The sequence below is a fragment of the Harmonia axyridis genome, chromosome 2, assembly GCF_914767665.1.
Source record: "Harmonia axyridis chromosome 2, icHarAxyr1.1, whole genome shotgun sequence".
NCBI lineage: Eukaryota > Metazoa > Arthropoda > Insecta > Coleoptera > Coccinellidae > Harmonia > Harmonia axyridis.
In genome coordinates this window covers 8,288,454-8,309,081 of record NC_059502.1, presented here as the reverse complement: position 1 = coordinate 8,309,081, position 20,628 = coordinate 8,288,454, and the positions used below count along the sequence as shown (strand labels likewise).

The following is a 20,628-nucleotide window of genomic DNA, read 5'->3' as shown; positions in this document are numbered from 1 at the left end:
ATTCCTATTGGAAAATGTCTCACTTCAAACTGAAATAAAAATTTCAAACTCATCCACCTTAAATCCTTCCAGTACAATTCTGTTAGTCAAGATATTAAAAGATCTGTAGTCACCGCAAATCCCCTCAAGTATTCCCCCCTTTGAAAAAAAATTCCCCAGACAGACGCATGTAGGTACCTTTCTCAAGGAGGCATATAATACCGTTGTCTTCAGCAGATAATTATTCGTATTATACACATTGTGACTTTTAACCCAAAGAGCCATTCAGCCAACATCTCCATAAGTATTAAATCATTTCGCAGCCAGTAGGCTTGGTGTATTATTAGCTGGGTGCTTCAGACATGATTACGGCAAATATCAAATGGTAGTCTATGGAATAATGAAAACATTCCTGACTAATAGCATTAATATTACCACTATCCAGTGCTAAATTATATCAATCTTGCATACAAGGTGTAATTTTTCGAAACGGTATATAGTGGAGAGAGTGATATATTGCTCCTTTGTACAGTTTCATTTTTCATTTCACCGGTTTAATGGGATGAAAGTACCAGGGGCGGATGCTGCAGGGAGAGCAACGGGAACAGATTAAGTTCTTATTGCAGGTTTCCTTATAATGAAAACATTATATGAGCATTTCGCCATGTGTCCAAACTCACCACAAAAATTATCTTATTGTCACTTGGCCTTCTTCGCCAGGAATATTCGTAAAATCAGTCCGTTCTCCAAAAGATTCACTGCGTACGCAGCTCAATTTTAGGACAACACACTCAGTATAAAAACTCCCGAATTATTAGGTGTACAACTTTGCTTCTGTCCTTTTGCAATAGATCGCTGAAGCGATTAGTGGTAGTCGAAATAAATAGATGGTAGGTGTCATACAATAAGCTTAGGTATTTGTTAACATAACGACATCGAAATATTAGTCGATTTGTGTTTGCTTTGCATCATAAAGTTATTCTCGATAAAACATGTTAGCTTACGAGCCAAATTTTGCGGGAGGTTTTGATTTTCTGCTTGAATATGATGAAGGAATCTGCGGTTGAAACTCATAGAATGCTCTCAAATACCTATGGTAAGGCTGCTATTAGTAAAAGAACGTGCCAAGTGTGGTTTCAATGCTTCAAGAACGGTGACGTCGAAGACCAGCATGGCAGTGGAAGAGAGAAGGTTTTCGAAGATGCAGAATTGGTGGCATTACTTGATCAAGACTTCCGTCAAACGCAATAAGAATTGCCAGGATCATTGGGAGTGGCGCAACGAGCCATTTTAAAACGCCTGAAAGTCATGAGAATGATTCAGAAATAAGGAAATTGGGTGCCGTACGAGTTGAAGCCGAGAGATGTTGAACGCGTTTGTTTGCTTGTGAACAGCTGCTTGCAAGGCAAAGACGGGAGGGATTTCTGCTTCGCATGGTGATTGGGAGGAAAAATGGGTTCATTACGATAATCCCAAGAGCAGAAAATCATAGGGATATCCCGGCAATGCTTCCACGTCGACGGCCAAACCGAATATTCACAGTTCCAAGGTCATGCTCAGTATTTGGTGAGACCAGCTAGGTGTAGTGTATTATAAGTTGTTAAAACCGACTTAAACAAACACAGACGATCGTTATCGAACGCGAAATATTTCGAAAAAAAACGGCGGAAGAAATGTCGTACGCCTATGTGGTGAAGGGAAACTTGTCCATCCAAAATCCACAACATTCTCTCAGATTCTTTCTTACAGAACCATTTTTCTACCCTTGAAACTCGACCTTCGCCCTACGCCCATTCACAGAAGAAGAACCGCCTCCGGTCGCAGTTCTATGGTCGGACACCGCCAATAGGCGCCTCGAACGCGCATTGTTTTGAAAATCGGCGAAACAGTCGGGCATAAATCGAAATAATGAATTGCAATTGATAAGCGTGTCACATAAATGTTATCTTAACTTTGTTGCGTTAAATTTCATTGCGAAATTTTACAGTGTACAAATTGCATTGAGTAGGCCATGAAACGAGCCGACGGCGCTCAGGTTGCGGTCGCGCCATGTTTCCGGCAGAGGGCTCTCTAATCGCTGCGGAAATCGGGTCACGGATTCGAAATGTGCTTTGAAAGTGCACTGACGCGAAGACGGGAGTTTTTCTAGCTTGTTTATCTGTCCATTTGTGATTATCTACCCTAAAAATTCGAGTGAAGTCATAATGCATAAAAAAAGCGATCACCTATCCAGACACTGACCTAGCTCAACGCTGGTTTTGTAATTTAATAGGCTGATGAAACATAAAATGTATGTCATTCATCCAAATTCATTTTATTGACTCTCTTCAAAAATAATTCATTTCTTCCAACAAATATTCATTGAAAAATTCCCTTCTGAGTCTTCTCTTTCCTGAAAATAAGTGCCTCGGAATAAAAATTTGAAGCTTTTTCGAATGCATAAATTAAAAACTCGTTTCTATCCATTTTTTTAAACAACAACAATTATAACATCAACTAAATTTCAATATTTCGATCCGGACATCACTCTATTTTCTGAAATTTTCACACACATCTTTTAAAGTTTGCTACTAACGAGAAATAAGTATGCCACTGGCATTGATATAATATGTCAAGGCCTGCTATAACATATTATGTTAGCCAAGCCAGGAACTAAGATGCATAGAAAACCTGGTGTGTCTACTTAAACCTGTAAACTTTCAGACAAAACGGGAGATTTTTCAGATTTATACCCTCTTGATTTCGAGAGATCGCGTCTGTTTCAGATGGCGCATACATCGTTTATATATGACATTTCTCTCGATTCTCAGCTCTCGTGACTTTTGAGTATAGGACAATAATATTTTATATTGTATGCCCATAACAATCTTCTATACTCTGTCATTATATTCCATTCATTTCATAAAATATTCGATATGAACTGAATTGTAATTTATTCTAAAAGTTTGTAAAGTCTAAAATCAGTATTTCATTTTTATACGGCGTCAGGCGGATGGCGGGAATTCGAAAATTCCTGAAGAGCGCCACCTAACAGAACTCTGGTGAAGCAGAACACCAAAGCAACAGATGGATATCTCAAAAAGTCAGAAACAAAATCGAATCAGTACACACACCAGGGATTCTATGCATCTTACCAGGAACTTATTGAGTAACATATTAGTATGACATTTTCAGAATATTTTTTCATTATGCACTAAGGACGCACAGTCCACGTGCTAGCCTCCCAAAAAATCTGACAATTATATTATAGAATTTCCAAAAAAAAATCACTTTCTGCAGTTCGACTCAAAAGTCACTCTAAACATAAAGATAAACCATCATAACCTAACCATAGTACAAAATCTAAGTTCGAATCTAGGATGCCCCAAGTTTTTAATATGTTTCAAGCTAATATTTTCAATGATTCGAGATATTTTACTAGACAGGAAGAAAAACTTAATCAAACTGTGGAGTTTGCAATGTTTTCACTTTTATAGATTCCTAAGCAATCATCAATTCAAGTTTGAAATTCTCAAAAATCAGTACAAATGTAAATAATTCTCCGAACCACAGGTACCACAATCACAACCAAAAATTCACTCCTATCATATACATATTCCCGAATAATCCACCGACTTGTGTGCAAAAACCCACTTAATCTACCAAAGACAATTTATCTGAAATATCCCGCTTATGAAACGAAGAACACGCAGATTAGAATAATCTCCAGCATGTTTGTATTTGTACAGAATGCGGCTCCTTGATTAAATTATTCCTATATTTGCTGTCCATCATTGTCTGTTTCTGAACACACTCTACCGGCGAAGCGATAAGAAAGGAACCTGAAATATGTATATCGGTCCTCGTTGTGAATTTGTTTTGGTGCTAGATAAACATAGTCTTGAGGCGAACTATCATGGCTAGCCGGATAAAGTCAATGTTTGAGGAATTCTGTAGTGGATTCGCAAACTAGGCAGATATATGTTCTTCCGATCCGTAAATGTTTATGGAACGAAGTTGTATACCTATCCATTTGGTGATGAGAGCCGGGGGAACAAGAGGATTATCTACAGGGGGTCAGTTAAAAACTGATGATCAGAAAGGGTCATTTGACATGGGATTAGAGATGCGAAAAGAGGTAGATGTTGATAAGCATCTGGTAAATGAAATGAGAACTCTTCTTATTGTTATTACAAAAGGAAGAAACCAGACAGTTTTAAATTCAAGAATTTGTCTCTACCCAGTTATCGAAACAATTTGAACAATGTTCGAAGAGTGATTACTTCACCCTTTGAGTATACCTACGATTGTTGATAAATCTCGTTGTCTAAGAAATAGAGATGTACCTATACCATTCTAATAATCGTCTTTATTGGGCGAAAGTTTAGCTTACGCTACTCTTACACTTTAACCCTTCTACCAAAGAAGAAAATTTTCTAATCTGATCCCCTGCTTATTTCGAGAGCAAAGGCGGATCTTCCTACAGATAAAGTATGACAAACTTAGAGGAGCACTGGTGTACCATGTATCACTCTTGAAGGCGACTATATTGACAAATAAATTAGGATTTTTAATGAAAATTTGTTTTTGCTGGTTATGCCTGAGATATTTTGGGTGTTAGCTTATTTTTGTGAATTGAAATCTAAACTAGAAACTCTGCTAATATGGGTGGCACTATAAAGTTTCTAGACCTTCCTCCCTGAAAATCAGCTTCACGCCAGTACATTTTTTTGAACTACCTTTGTGCATCCAAAGGACTTCCAGTTGTACAAAGGTGATATACGTTTGAACATTATGTGCCAGACACATCGCATGAACAAAAATCACAAATTCCTATAGTGTACTGCACAAAAATCGCTCTTCTACATTGAACTAAATATGTATAATCATGAAAATGACAGATTCCTCAGATCATTTAAAAAAAAAGTCTTATGAAATAGGGGCCCACAAACGGTTTGTTTTCGAGATAAAGGATTTTAAAGTTGTTGCTGTTTAATCTATATAGGGTCTTCCAGCCGAACTAACGGGTGTTTTTTTTCGAGGTATATAACTTTAAGTTCGCATTACTGTTCAAGATGGCGACCGATTTAACAGCTGTCAAGGGATTTATTCTCAGTTTGGTTTGACAATTCATCATGAATAGACTCACGCCTGAACAACGCTCGCAAATAGTGCAATTTTATTTCGAAAATAATGGTTCTGTGCGGAATACGTATCGCGCACTACGTCCATTTTATCTCTTATTGATAACTCGCATCCACAGAGACGCCGTACAGAGGTGCGTACAGAAGAAGCTATTGCTGCTGTAGAGCGTAGCATTGAGGAAGACCCGAATGAGTCTATCCGCCATCGAGCACAGGAATTGGACCTGTGTCCATCCACTTTATGGAAGATTTTGCGGAAGGATCTTGGTTTGCGTGCTTACAAAATCCTCGTACAAGAATTGAAGCCAAACGATCATCAAGTAAGGCGTAGATTCGTCGAATGGGCCCAAAATGAGATTGTCGTTGTTCCCGATTTCATAAGCGAATTTTGTTTAGCGATGGAGCGCACTTCTGGTTGAATGGCTACGTCAACAAACAAAACTGCCGCATTTGGAGTGAAGCTAATCCTCAAGTGTATGTCGAAACACCGTTACATCCCGAAAAACTGACTGTTTGGTGCGCTTTATGGGCTGGTGGAATCATTGGTCCGTACTTCTTCAAAAACGATGATGGCCAGAACGTTACAGTCAATGGTGATCGGTATAGAGCCATGATTACTAACTTTTTCATTCCTGAATTGAACAACCATGATGTCCAGGAGCTGTGGTTCCAACAAGACGGCGCAACATGTCACACAGCTCGTGCCACAATCGGTTTATTGTAACGTTTGGTGACCGCCTAAAAACGTTTTGGGCCTGTGAATTGGCGTCCAAGATCTTGTGATTTAACACCGCTAGACTACTTTCTGTGGGGCTATGTAAAGTAATTGGTCTATGGGGATAAGCCACAAACCCTTGACTATTTGTAAGACAACATTCGCCGTGTTAATGCCGATATACGGCCACGAATGTTGGAAAAAGTCATCGAAAATTGGACGTCCAGATTGGACTATATCCGAGCCAGCCGTGGCGGTTATATGCCAGAAATCATATTTGAAATGTAATGCCACAAGATTATCTTGCGGATAAATAAAATTCATGTCAATCGAATAATCCATCGTTCTTTTATTGCAATTCAAAGTTCTACAGCTCCAAAAAAAACACCTTTTATATATTTGGTTCTGCGTTTCTGTGCGCAGAATATGATTTAAGGCCTCGTGTCGCGGCAAGAGGCTCAGCTCTTACCCCAGCCCATCGAAGGGCGCGTTTGGATTTTGCGAGAGAGCATATCCATTAAGAAGAGGCTGATTGGGAAAGTGTTCTCTTCACAGATGAGTCTAGATTCTGCCTATACCATTGTGATCGACGTTCCCTTGTATACAGACGTCCACATGAAAGATATGCTCAGTGCAATTTCCTGAATACTACTGGTTTCGGGGGAGGATCGATTATGGTATGGGGTGGAATATCTTTGACTGCTCGCACAGACCTAGTGGTCGTTGACAATGGAGCTATGAATGCTGATAGGTATATAAGGGACATTCTTGAAGAGCATGTAGTGCCATTTGCCCCATACATTGGTGAAAATTTCATTTTTATGGAAGATAATGCCAGACCCCATCGTGCGCGCATCGTTTAGGAGTATCTTGAAGAGGTTGAAGTCTCTCGAATGGAATGGCCAGCAAGAAGTCCAGATCTCAATCTGATTGAGCAGGTTTGGGACAACCTCAATAGAAGGCTGAGAAGTTCAGAAAATCATCCAGCTACTCTTGATGACTTAGAAATCCAACTCAGAGAAATCTATATAGTATGCCGATAAATTTACGCCTTTCTGTATTACGGTGCAGAACCGCGTATAGGAACCGTACCATTAAGCTACCGGGAACCAGAACTGATTACGCACGATATTTTACCAGATAAAATTAAACAGCGGTCCTCCAAGTGAAATCACACACCGCGCTTATATCCTTCCGAAATTCGTTGATTGTTTGGAAAAATATCTCCGTACACGGTTTATCTAACGTGTTACAACTACGGATGCTTGTCGCTATCAATTTGACCAGTTGTTTCCTGAACGGCAGCGATAACGGGTTGTTTGTGGGTGCTCAGCTCTTTTGTATTTACTTCTCGCCAATTCTGGCCTTATTCTGCGGTTTTACCTCAAGGTTTCGAGCAGCGTGGCGAAACATATAAGCAAAGGTATACCTACGCGATGTCTGGATGTTTTTGTTCATTTCGGAAATGACTGTTGCATTTATTTTGACGGAGATTTCTTTTCGATCTATGCCTATAAAGTATGTAAAATCTGTAAAAATTCATTCGAAGTGTCTATCAATTTTTGAGCCAAGCAGATTTGGACGTGATCAGTAGTTGGATGGTGGGCCGATTTTTTTCATTATGTTGTTTTTCAATGAATGAAAGTTGAATAATTCAAAGTAATTTTTAGATTATTTTCTCATCATCTGTATGATGAAATAGTATTTTAGATATCAAGAACTTCAAGTTTTACCGATTGAAGACAATTATTGTCTAATATAGGTACGTTAGTGATATTGTTCCCAGATTTGGGTAAATTAATTTCTACTTCAAAACGATAAGTCGAAAACGGCATTTAAAAAAAGTAATATTTTCCTTATATCAGTTTCAGTCAATACTTATTCCACTGATACATCAGACATCTTTAGAACAACTGTAAAACCAAAATGTTTTTATTTAACGTGTCATACACCAAGTTGCAGAAACGTTCATTAAAATTTGAGGCATTCATTAAAATTTTAATCATCCATTAGGAGAAGCCTATTGATGAGGACCTGCGACGTTGAATGGAGGATTAACATTTTTAATGCAGCATTAAATTTGAACGTTCCTGCAACTAGGTGTAAGTCATTTTATTATAATCGGTTCATTTTCGGTTCTTAGTTTATGTGGAATCTAAGGTATAGTTATAGAGACTTCAGCTGGTATAATTTGCGTCGGCAAAATATTTTGCCGGAGTCTTTGACATAGCAACCGGTAAACAAGTCCTACCGTCTCACCAACAGGTACCGTAGATAATCCATAAAGCTGGAAACTGCAAGGAATTGTTTGTTTCCCTAAAATTATCGACCAAACAAAATTGTTTCAAACTCAGAAAGTATCCAAAAATAATTTTCGCTATTCGATTATAGCAATGAATTCATTACAGTACTAAAAACAATGCTGTAATGAGTTCATTAAAGCATTGTTTTCAGTTATATTTTTCGTTTTGTGGTTGTCTACAATGACTTCCGATCCTATCAAATTTCGATTCAATTCAATTGTCAATATAATATAATTTGGATATAGTGAAATGATTTGCAACTTTATTCGTTATTTCTCTTAATTCTGGTGGTATTAAATCGATTTCGTCAGACATATTGGACAAATTTAAGGCGTAATTATAAATTATTTCTAAAACTCGAAACGTAAGATTCACATTCAAATTCCGTAATCTGTCAATTTTCGTAACAGTCACACCAACTGCCAAGATACAATACAAAAGTCACTAGGATGTAAAATCTGAATTTTGCATTGAATTTCGACAATATTTCACAAAACTTGACTGAAATAGAAAAAATATCGTCTAATACACTCATGCGTTTGAATACTTCACATTCGTGTTGGAATAGGAGCCCATTCTGCAACCTGTTTTAAAATATACTAATCTGCTGTTATTTAGGATTATCCGTGTTGATAACATACAACATATAGGAATGATACAATTCAAAATGGTTATAACAACAATGCTGTATATGAATTTATGACATTCCTGTTCAGTAGGTTAAGACATTCATTCATGGAAAGATACACGCTTCAACAACATTTTGAAATTGTTGAATCGTTTTATCGAAATCAGTGCTCATTCGTGAAAACTGAGAGAAAATTTAAAAAAAATCATGGGCGAAATTAATCAGTTAATAGACTTCGTAGTATTATAGACAAATTCGAAAGTGGTATTTTAGTATGATATGAAGAAAATGCACGTTCAAATTTGTCCACAATACGACGAATGGTGAATCGATTAAATAAATTCTTAAATTTCTTTCAGTATTAAAAAAAGATCACTGATTTTCATAAGACAATGTCCAAACTTTGTTGAAGTATGTAACTAACGGCATAACCTACTGAACACAAATGACATTTGTAATGTCAAAGAATAATACACAGTGTTGCAGCATTATAACCATTTCAAATAGTATCATTCCTTCTATAAAAACATATACATATTAATATGGAATACTTAAAATGATTAGCCGAAGATTCTAAACATCTGTATATCTAGTATTTCAATTTCCAGCTGTCCCTCAAGCATTTTACATCCTCTCGAAAAAAAAAACACATATCTATATCTTTTTTAATTTCCACAAACGAGCCGCTCCATTAAGTACCACAAAACAGATTGTCCTGTCATTTTACATGCTGCAATACCAATTAAAAAAAATGATATACCCACCCCGATGATAGTTTTCGCTAATAGCGTACATTATTAATGCTAAAAATGTTCGCACCTGCCGCCTTTGACCTAATAAAGAGAAGCCGTTCAAGTCGTTTGTGTTGCGACATAATTGTTGTTGAATTCTGAATTCTCTTCGAATCTTCATAATAATTTTTTAGAGGGCCGGTCGTTACATGCAAATCGCGTCTGGGGCACGGAGCGAAAAAGAAATCTGTATATTTTAGCACCGGGGTAATGATGGCAAGGTGTTTTTTTGATGTAGTTTAATTTCGAGGTGGAGTACAAGTGTAAAATTGCAAATGGGTCTGGTACGAGGTAAATTGATGTTGACTTACGTATACTGAATGCTTGATAACGACTTTTGTGGCCGGAGTTTGCTTTCATCGTGGTGTGCTTAGCATTAATCGAGCATTAATATTTATTGTTTTCGCTTGTTATTATCTGTTACGCGAAGGACTTTGCAGTTTTTTTTAATGATTTTCAGTTTATAGTATCGTGTTCCTTCTTTCTTGGTCTTCCTCTAAATTTCTTCTTCACTCTAATATTTCTCTTATTTTAATAATATACTTTATTAGTTGATTTTTTTCTGCATTTCTTCCAATAGTGTATCATTGAACATTGAACCCTCGTTTTCGGGACCGATAACTTTATCATTTCGTCATAATGTCTGTAATTTCGAATTTTGAGCCCAAAAGAATAAGGTTGAACCCAGGGTTGAACGAACCCCTCAAATTTAAGTATATCCTTGCGTCCGGCAATCCACATATAAGATAACTTTCGAATAGAGGTTCCGTACATATGTCCGTTCGAAACACTCAGGGTCTTGCTCAAGCAAAGAAATTTGTGGTGCTGTCACCGACCTATACCAGGAAGCTCCTGAAGCTACCACGAGCTGAGCTTTGGGTAATGGTGGGACTGCTGACAGGACACTGTCGGTGCAAATACCTATTGCACTACATGGTTTTGTCACTACAATTTTTTCAATTAAATACCATCAAGGAAACATGCTGCCATCAGAGGGAGGAATAGCGATATACTGGGTTCACACATCTCAGAGCTTATCAGTATCGCATAACTCCACCAACGATGACAACGAAGGGAAAACTGATGAGCACTAAGAAGAGCGAAACTAGTCTCTCTTTGATGGTAATATCACGTTTCCTTGTGGTTATTTCTTGATCTTGTCTTTTGCCAATCCGATATTTTACTTATTCACCTTCGGTCTTTTTCCTTCAGAGCGTCATTTCTTCAATATAATTTTTAAGTGAATATATCATTTTTCTCTGAGTGATACCTAGATTTTCAATTAGGGCTTGGCTAAGGCTTCGTGAGGAACTTCAGTAAAAAACAATGAACCATTCTGCTCATCAGAAACTTCGATGATTTCACCATCGACCCTTATTCATCCAGAGGTTTTTAGGTAATTCCTCACAGAACACACAACCATTATTGTTCAGAATAAAGCTAAGTCCCCACCGTCCGACGGTATATCAACGGCAGACCGACCTAGATGCTCTGAATCTCGCCTAGCAACAAAGACTTCATATTACAAGAGGAAAAAAAAATAAACTCCGCTATCAGCTCAAAGTGTGAGAAGAGGAGACAGGGTGTCGGTCCGTTCGGGTTCGAAATCTTGACCTCTGGGAAAAATATCGGAGTCAGACTGATCGTAGCGGTGACCCGAGCGCGTTAAAATAAACAGGGCCCTGATAACAGTTGCGTTCGTCGCGCACTTGTTCCAGAACGCGTATTGCAGCAAAAGTCCAGAGATGCCACAAGTTACTTATTTTGTATCGTACCGTTTCGCAAAATTTTGTGTAATTACCAATGTCAATATTGATTGCATTATGCCTTATGGGAGTATAAGCTGTTGGCTCTGCCGAAAAGTAAGGACATACTTATGTATAAAGAATATTAATATTATGACAAGCAGTCGTAAGAAGGTGAAAACAAACCATTTCCATTTGGAATGGGAAGAATAGTTATTTATAATACAAGTGCAGAAGGCATTGATATTCTTCCACGAGTTCAAAATTCAAAAACGAGCCACGAAGTGGCGAGTTTTGGAATGAACAAGTGGTAGAATGAGCCTTCTGTAATAGTATTATACATTATTTTCTCTAATTCATTGCATTTTCATTGAAATTAATTAAATATTTCCATAAATATAATTTAGTGATTTTTGCATCGAAAAATGTTGGTTGGCAGAACTGATTTCTTTAAGGCAGATTGATGAATTGACAGATAAAGCCGTTGCGGAAAGTTCGGAGTGCCAACATATAATAATAAAATATAACCATGAAAACAGTGCGTTTCTGATATATTCTCGCACGATTTTGTTCTACAAGATGTGGAAGAATGAAAGGAATAACCACAGAATTAGAGAAGAAAAATTCTTCTTCATAGAAGTTTAAGGAAAAAACGAATGTTTACTGTGCAACATTTCTGTCTCTGTTGCCAAAAAGGGAACTATTAGGAGGCGTCATGAAACTGTTCACCCGAATTCTCCCGGAAGAAAAATAGAATTGGACAGTTGAAAGACCAATTAAAGGGATTACAACTCTCTTTCAGTTTTTTTTTTATTCTTAACTTCACCATCGAACATTTGGACCATAAGAAGCTCGCAGTTTATGTTTCAGAGAGATCAAAGAGGGGTACATCTTGTCCTAAGAGTTTCGTGACCCTTTTCACAATAAATTTTCTTCTCCTTTTTGTGCTTCTTCAGGAAGTTTTCTTCAATTTCTTCACTGTTTACCATTGAAGTTTGACAGATTTTTCCTAGCAACGATAGTGGATCTCATAGAATATAATTCACTATGTTAAAATCAAAATTAATTAAATTTCCAAATTTGTGAATGTAGCAATTAACTGATTTGACATAAAAGTATATATTGTAAAACAAGTTGCAGAATGGACTCCTATTCCAACACGAATGAGAAATTCGAAAATGAGCGCGAAAAAGCGAGTTTTCGAACGCATGAGTGTTGGAATTGCTTTCTGCAATGAGTATTAGACGATATCTTCGAGATTTAATGAAAAATCAAGATTATACATCCTAGTGACTTTCGTATTCTATCTTGGCAGTTGGTGTGACTGTTACGAAAATTGGCAGATTACGGAATTTGAATTCGAATAGTACGTTTCGAATGTTGAAATAATATATAATTACGCATTAAATTCGTGAATTATGTCTCACAAAATCCATTTAACACCACCAGAATTAAGACAAATTGCGAATAATGTTGTAAATCATTTAATATATCCAAATTATATTATATTGACAATTGCCTCGTGTTGAAATTTGATAGGATCGGAAGTCAGTATAGACAACCACAAAACGAAAAATATAACTGAAATCAATGCTGAAATGAGTTCATTACAGCACTGTTTTTAGTAGATACTGTAATGAACTCATTACGATACTGAAATAGAAAAAAAATTGTATGTACTATGGATATTAAAAAAATGTTGATAACCTCGTGCGATTTACAAATCCACCATAGATTCGCAAACTTCAGAACATCTGGCAGAAATTCTTTCAGCGACTAGATACTCATTATTGCTAGTTTTTATTCTTCTATTTATGATCAGAGTGTAAGTTGCATTTCAAAAAATCAAAACGGTCTTAAAGTTACGATATAGCTCTCCAAAAATCGTGCACAGTGAATGAATTTTTATCAACCCTATACTCAGGCAATCCCACAACTATTTTAACATATCCTATCGTACAAACCTTTAGTGATATGGATATGTTATCTTCTTGAAACACAGAGATAAATCTACTTGTTTATTTCATTAGGCCAAGCTACTGTCTGCCCTTTCTCGAATGCTAGAAGTTTATTGTACTATACCACTGATAATATGAATATGTTTGGTCAGGTATGTTTTTGTTTGCAAAAAGACTTCTCGTGTTCAACCACTTCAACCCTTCTAAAGCTAAGACAGGCCACATCCCTCTTTGAATAAGGTTTTAAGGTTTACGTCATGAAAGGAACCATAACACATTTTCATGCTCAAGTGAAAAACCGAAAAAATGTGTGATCTAAATTCCAGGTCATCGTGAAAATTTCAAACACATCTATGGTAATATTTCCTAACCTGATAGGTAGGTAGGTACACAGATTTGTATCGAAGTGAAAAGAATGGTAGAATTCAATGAATCTCATGAATTACAAAAGAGAGAATTATAAGTACTCAAAAAAATACAGCCAGATTTCATGCAAGATAAGTTGAATGAATTGACATAGAATTTTATGGAATAAAATTCCTTACAACAAACATTTTTCAATTCTACAAAAGTATTATTCGTTGTATTTGTTTCATGTTGCTTGGTCAGAATAAAAAATTGATTTACATTTTTATATCATATTTCTTGTATTTGAAAGTAGAAGGCCGTCTGTTATGAGAGTTCTCATGTTTACTATGTGAAATTTAACTGAAATACTTTTTAATAATGCATAACAAGAAGTTGGTAAGGTTTATTTAACGCAAGAGTGAGAACGTTCAACTATTGTCTTCAAAAATTGACATACAGACTGAACACAAGGTTGTTTAATTATTTATCATGTTTGAGAAGAGTTTGTTTAATTATATAGAATTGACGAAGCTGAAATTCACCAAGAATCAAAAGACAACGATAATTTTTTATGAATCGAATTAAAACATTGATCTGTATTTTGATCTCGATTCTGATAAATCTACACGAACAAAACTGAAAAAAATAATATGGAAATAGTTATAATATTCATTGTAGAAGACAACCAAGTTATATCTTGTAAAATTTCAAGAAATTTGATGTAGTAGAGTTTAATTTGAAGTGTATTCAAATGATTTCTATGGCATGTAAGGGGTAAACTAATATTCAAAATAATACATAACCTCAGCCCGCAGAAATTTTGAATTCTGTGAGAAACATTCGACTTAGTTCACCAAACGATCAGTTTACCATATTTTCATTTCAGGATATTTTCTGTGTTAGTTTGGGTAGAATCGATAATTTCATTGGAACATGTGATTTTCTGGTAGAAATACTAGAAATCATAAGATAGGAAATAGCCGGAAGCTGATAAGTGAACTGAACGGAAGTGTCTCGTTTTTCGAATTTATTGCGTGAAAACTTAGTGCCCGAATCTGAACAAACAGAATCACTTTCAATTTTCCTTCATATATTTTTTCACCAACTGTTCAATGAATTACATTAAAAACTATTGTTAAAACATTTCATATCACTTCATAATAAAAATTGTTGCTAGGTATTTCAGTTCGAAAATAAAACCAAGATACCTGTGTTGGCGTTAGCAGAAAAGTTCATATACACAGGTATATATATGTCAGTCAAAATTTTTCAATTTCCTTAGATGAGCTCATCGCGCAAAAGAAGAACTCAATGGTGACATTCTCTGATCCTCAACATGTCAAAACTTCCAGGGCAGGTATAAATGTCAAAATGTCATTCTCAATTAGATTCCACAGAAAATTGTCAAAAATCCCAAGTTGGAGTTAAATCTACAGACAATTTGATCAGTAGGGGAAATATGACTTGAATGACTGAATTTCTCAAGTAACAATCTCATCCCATCTTAAAATCTTTCAAACAAGAAGACAAAAACCCACGAAATCTATCAATATCTCAAATAAACTTCAAACAACGTCCAAAAAAAGCTCAGTTTCTAGGTCCAAACGCCGTCATCGTCCGTCGGTAGATCTCTCTATGGGCCCGCTGCCTGTCTGTCAGCTCTTCGATGATCGGACACAGAATCGACCTTCGTATTAGGCCGAATTACGACGTACCAAACTGACAATTAAACGTCATTAACGGTTCAAGACGAGCGCGCACAGCCGCGGGCGCCATCAGTTTCTTATCGCAGGCAGAATCTTGAGGTGGCTCCTAGATCCGGTGGTTTCTTTGCGCTTCCTAGGGAGTTTGGTTTTGGGGTTTGGTGTATGGAATTTTGGAGAAGCTACTATGGTTTTTAATTTTTTACGCCAAAAGTTTAGAACTCGATTAGTTAGAGCAATTCTTAAGGCGTCAGAAATAGGTGATATCTACTCAAGGACATTGAAATAAGAGGACAATAGAAGAGGAATACCGTCTCGGACATTTGGATCCCTTTTCAACCTTAAATGACCCCGATTGATTTTTTCTCCTTTCTCAGTATGTTTTTAATTGGCAATTCCGTATACATTTTTTATTTTGACATAGTAGTAAGTCAACTTATCCAGGTGATTCCGATATCCGCCTGATTCTGAATCAATGCTGGATTGGTAACTACAGTTTTTTATAAATTTTTTGGTGGTCCTATATTTTTTGATAATTTTTCAGTTTGTTTGCATACTTATTTTCAAGGAATTGTTGTCTTAAAGCTGATAAAGTCTACAAAATATTGAATGATTGTGATATTCTTCAATATGCTTTATAAATAAATATTCTTCGATTTTGATTCACAATTTACGATAAAATGTGAAATTTATCAATTGAATGAAAAAAATTGACTATTTGACGTCCGGAGCTTTACTTGCAAGCTATAACTTAACATTTGATCTGAAAATATATTGTCGGAATTGATTATCCCAAACTTGAAAACAGCATCCATGGAGCATGGTGAATATTAGAACTCAAATATCGACTTTGCAAATTCAATTTTCAAGAACTATACCTAAGTGCAACATAAAACCCTTAGATATAGGTACAATAATTATTGGTTGAGTTGCCGATTGATCATTAGATTTTCTCCAATGAATTGAGATGGGTATTGTCTTTCCTTAATGAATGAAATAATCAACTTTCATATTCATTTTATTTTTCTTCATATCGGCATTTTTTTATACAACTCAAGTTGGTGTCGGATAATTATTCTATCCAAATAACAAGATTCCTCAATTTTCTCCTATTGATTGATTATAGTATCCAGAACATAGAATGCAACATTAAATAGGTATAGGTATAGAATTTCCGATTGAATATTTCGAACTCTCTTAAAGCTTTATACATACAGTTCACAAATGTCATTTTTGTTTTATTAACAAACTATTTTTCTGTGCCTACGAATATCGCACACAAACACAGAAATACAGAATGAATGCTTAGGTATCTTTTCTTCTCCTTCCTATCTGCCACTTCATACTTCTATAGGTATCAGAAGCTAATCGTCAAAATATCTTCGCTGAACAAATAAAATAGATATTATTATCTCATCAGGTGTAATAGATAGACGGTAAAATTTTAGGATATCTTATTGTTTTAGTACGATCGGATCGAAATTTAAAAAATAATCCAAATACCTAGCTAGATCAGGCAGATTGACCTATGCTGATCTCCCCTCAGAAAAAGTTCTAGCACACAGCCAATGACATGATCATTTTCTACCCAAAATTGTATTTATTGTAAACATTCAGGCACATCAATAAACATATAGGACTAGGAAATGCCAAAAGTTCCGTTGCCATATCTTCTATGCAAAACCACAGATCCACAACAACCCCGCGACCTTCCAACGCGATTTTCTATGCTCGGCGCATCCCTTTAACCAACCACCAAATTCTCCACACTCACCCAATGCATCACGCGCAAGCGGGGAGCACTCTCCTCAAAAACTCCCATCTGCGGCTGATCCGAAGGAGCTGAAGTCTTCGTGGTCGCCTCCTATGATCCGACGGTCCGGTGAAAATCCCAAATATCACAACAGAAACCAAAAAAAAAATCAAAAAAACCACTGGCGAACGCAACGAACAAAAAACGGGCCACCCGACGGGTAAATCTCACCTGGACGCACTCATTTTCGCACTCTCCGGAAGGGGTTAGTTCGAAGGCGAGTTTTGCGAGCCGCCGACGGACAGTTCGAGGATGCCTCAACCGGGCCGGAAAATTACATAAGCGCGGATTTCGGGCTGGCCAAAAAATCGACAACGGAATCGCGCATGTTGACGCAAAGGAGCACAGAGAGACCGCGCACTCGTTCGGACGTTGAGCGGCTAATGCCACGAGCGCAACGCGCATGTGGGACGCTGTCTGGCGCGGCCACGCCCCCGCCGAGGAGTGGGGCAGAGTGACACCTAGGAAGCGGGACTGGAAGGGTCGGCTATCCTATCCAAATCTAGATAAGGGGCCACGTTACAAATGTATACGCGAGCGATCGCTGCTTCTGGTACCTAAATAAATATTGTTACTAGGATAATGGGTACGCGGTTAGGCCCGGCCCACACCTCTGCTACGATTGATTGCAATCTCGCGCCTCGTACGGTGTCTCGACTGGAGTTTGTTGGTGTCGATTGTTTGATGGATGGGATTTTGTGCGGCGACTTTCTTGTTTTTCCACTTGGGGAATCGCATGGTTCTTACTTACTGCTGAGAGATGTGTCTTACTACGTGAAATTGTAATGTTTTCGTTTTGATTTTCCTCTGGTGACAATACAATAGGAGAGGTTATTTATTTTGTAAAATTGATCTATATACATCGTTTTTGAGAGTATTCTTTGAGAAACTACATACATCATAGGAGAAGCTTCTATAGTTTCGTCACTTGTAATTATCGAATTTTGAGCCGGTAGGGGTCTCAAATAATAAGGTTCGACTCACTAATGAGGATCTATTTCCCCAATTTTATTTTATCTGTCTAGTCGACCGTGAACACTATAACTCACGAATGGATAGACCTAAACCGTTCGAAATGTTGTTTTCCTGTCAAATTTTTCAACTGCAGATTCGATCGAGATAATATTCCGCATTTATCTCGAAAATAATAATTTCAAACTCCATGAAAAATTTCCTCTTGGTCGCGTAACTAGAATCATTGAAAATTAGGTTCTTGAATTTTTTCAGAATAATGGTTTCAAGCTTCGTGCGAAATTTTGTATCGATAGCTTCATCGGGACCAAAGAAAATTCAAGCAGAATATCGGACAAACTGGCGGACGAATGAACAAGTGCTCAAAATCTCCACATAATTGCTTTCCTCATTTTTCATACTAGAGAATAACCTATTTTGAATTTAGTGACAAATTTTTCGTAAGTCAAGCTTAGGCAGGGCCGACGCTAGGACCGGTACGAGTATATTGGACATTTTGCCGAGGCACCAAATTGTAGGGGCACAAGACATACTTTCTGTCACAAAAATGTTTTCTTAATGAAAATACTACTTTTTATAGTAAAATAAAAAACTTCCAAGCGAAGATATCATTAAAATCGAATAGAAAAATCAAGGCGGCGAAATTTTATTTTGCCGCGGGGCGCCAAAATGCCTAGTGGTGGCTTATGTAGTTCAAATTTTGTGTTGACTTTCAAGAATAACTTTCGCCGACTAAGGCCAAATCCTGATTCTCTATGTGTGAACTCACTATAGGAAGGGTTGGAAGTCATTATCTAGTTTTTGATCCTGGATGATAATTGTAGTAAATAAATGAACAATTAACAATTACATTCTCCTTCTTCCGAAATTGGCTTCAACCTCAGCAAACCACTTCTTCGTTAGAGCTAATGTTTTTTCTTGGAGCATTCTTTTGAGGTCTGCAAAAAGCTAGTAATCACTTGGGGCCAGATCTGGAAAGAAATCTGGATGGTCAAGCAGTTAGAAGCGCAATTCAGTCAATGTATGTGGCAATGGTTGTCATCGATGTGTGACAAAGAGCATTTAATTTTTTTTGCATTTAAGAATGGTTTATCTTGATGTAGGCACTTAGATCTTATAATGTTGAACTTTTGTTATGATAGTCAATGAACAATATACCATGCACGTCCCAAAATACAGATGCCTTAACCTTGTCAGCAGATTTTTGAGAATTTGGTGGTTGCTTTTGACGGCTTTCACTCAGTGCATTTCACTCAGCTAAAGTTCTCTTTGACTCAGGAGGGTAGTGATGAATCCATGCTCCATTCACTACCACATACCTAAGCAAAAAATCCTTTTCAGTCCACTTAAAAAGGTCCAAACAGCGTTTGGAATCGATGATGCGTTGTTGCTTTAGCAAAGCTTTTTCATGGACAAATGTTTTCGCAAAGAAGTGAATACTCTGCCTTCTGAGACCTCCAACTCCACCTTCATCTCAAGCAACTCCAATTTCTCCCAAAACCATATCATGGACTATTTTGATATTTTCTGAAACAACTGCCGAATTCGGTGATTCTTCGATCACGTTTAAAGTAAGCATACCACTTTTTAAATTTTTTATCGATGGAGCAGAGTCTGAATAACACTCATCACGTCAGCGTCTTTCCAAGGAGAAAAATTAGCATTACTCAACCGTCAATATCTGGATTCAGGCTCAACTCTTTTCCCAGAAATTTGGACAACCATCTGTTGAAACTTGGAATTCACGAGAAATAAAAAGTTATATGGCACTGGCGGTGCCATCTGTGCTCTTACCTCGAGACTCATTAAGTGACGTGCTACAATTTAAATCTTGTTTCCAAACATAAGTTTGGCTTTAAGCAACGTTCATTTTTCACGCTGGGTTCCGTTCAAAATCGAACCTTTATCAACCCATCTAATGCTTCGTTTCAGACCCCTCTTTCTCGTATAAACACTACACCTTGTGGAAATGAATATTAAGAGGATGAATGGTGATTCCGAGGTGCGTTTCGATAGCCGGCTCCCTCCCTATTATCCAAATTATGAATAACAGGCCACTTGATTAGCCGATTTGAATACAACACAGTTCGGGACGGATCTAGTTTAATGGAAACCGTAATTATTTCCAGATGAGGTAACTAACCCGAAATTTCGTTCGTTGTTGGCACCATTGTAATGTGGCCACTTTGGCCAGATCTCGGAGCCAGATTAAAATGATTATCGTCTATCAAAGTTCCATCAAACCAAAACGTCCTCCGCGGTGCGTCCGAGACTATGTAGTAGTTAATGAAGTTATTATCTTTGATCCGCTAATATCGGTGGTAACCTGCAATTAGATAATTACCAATTATATTTTTGTTTGGCGAAGCGAGTAGATTTTCGGAGAGCGGGGATAAGTTTGGGTGGTCTGGTAAAGTAAGTAAAGCCTGGTAAAGCATTTTTTTGTTGAAAATTTCGATTTGAAAGTATTGATCATTGGTTTATTACAGTTATTTCCATTTATTGTGAGTTTAGTTGGATTCGGTTATATTTTATTCACCATTTCGTATT

The 20,628-nt window shown here is 37.0% G+C and overlaps 1 protein-coding gene across 2 annotated transcripts in view; it reads right to left on the bottom strand.

Moving 5' to 3' along the window:
- Nucleotides 1-17,523, bottom strand: part of LOC123672918 (LIM/homeobox protein Lhx9-like) — a 211,747-nt gene extending 194,224 nt beyond the window's left edge. The window contains exon 1 of one of the 2 annotated variants that reach the window (XM_045607268.1): nucleotides 17,068-17,523. In XM_045607268.1, coding sequence (XP_045463224.1) covers nucleotides 17,068-17,115 — 48 coding nt within the window. In that variant the 5' untranslated portion in view covers nucleotides 17,116-17,523. The remainder of the gene's footprint in view (nucleotides 1-17,067) is intronic. The other variant, XM_045607267.1, reaches the window with a different exon arrangement.
- Between the last annotated feature and the right edge of the window lie 3,105 nt (nucleotides 17,524-20,628).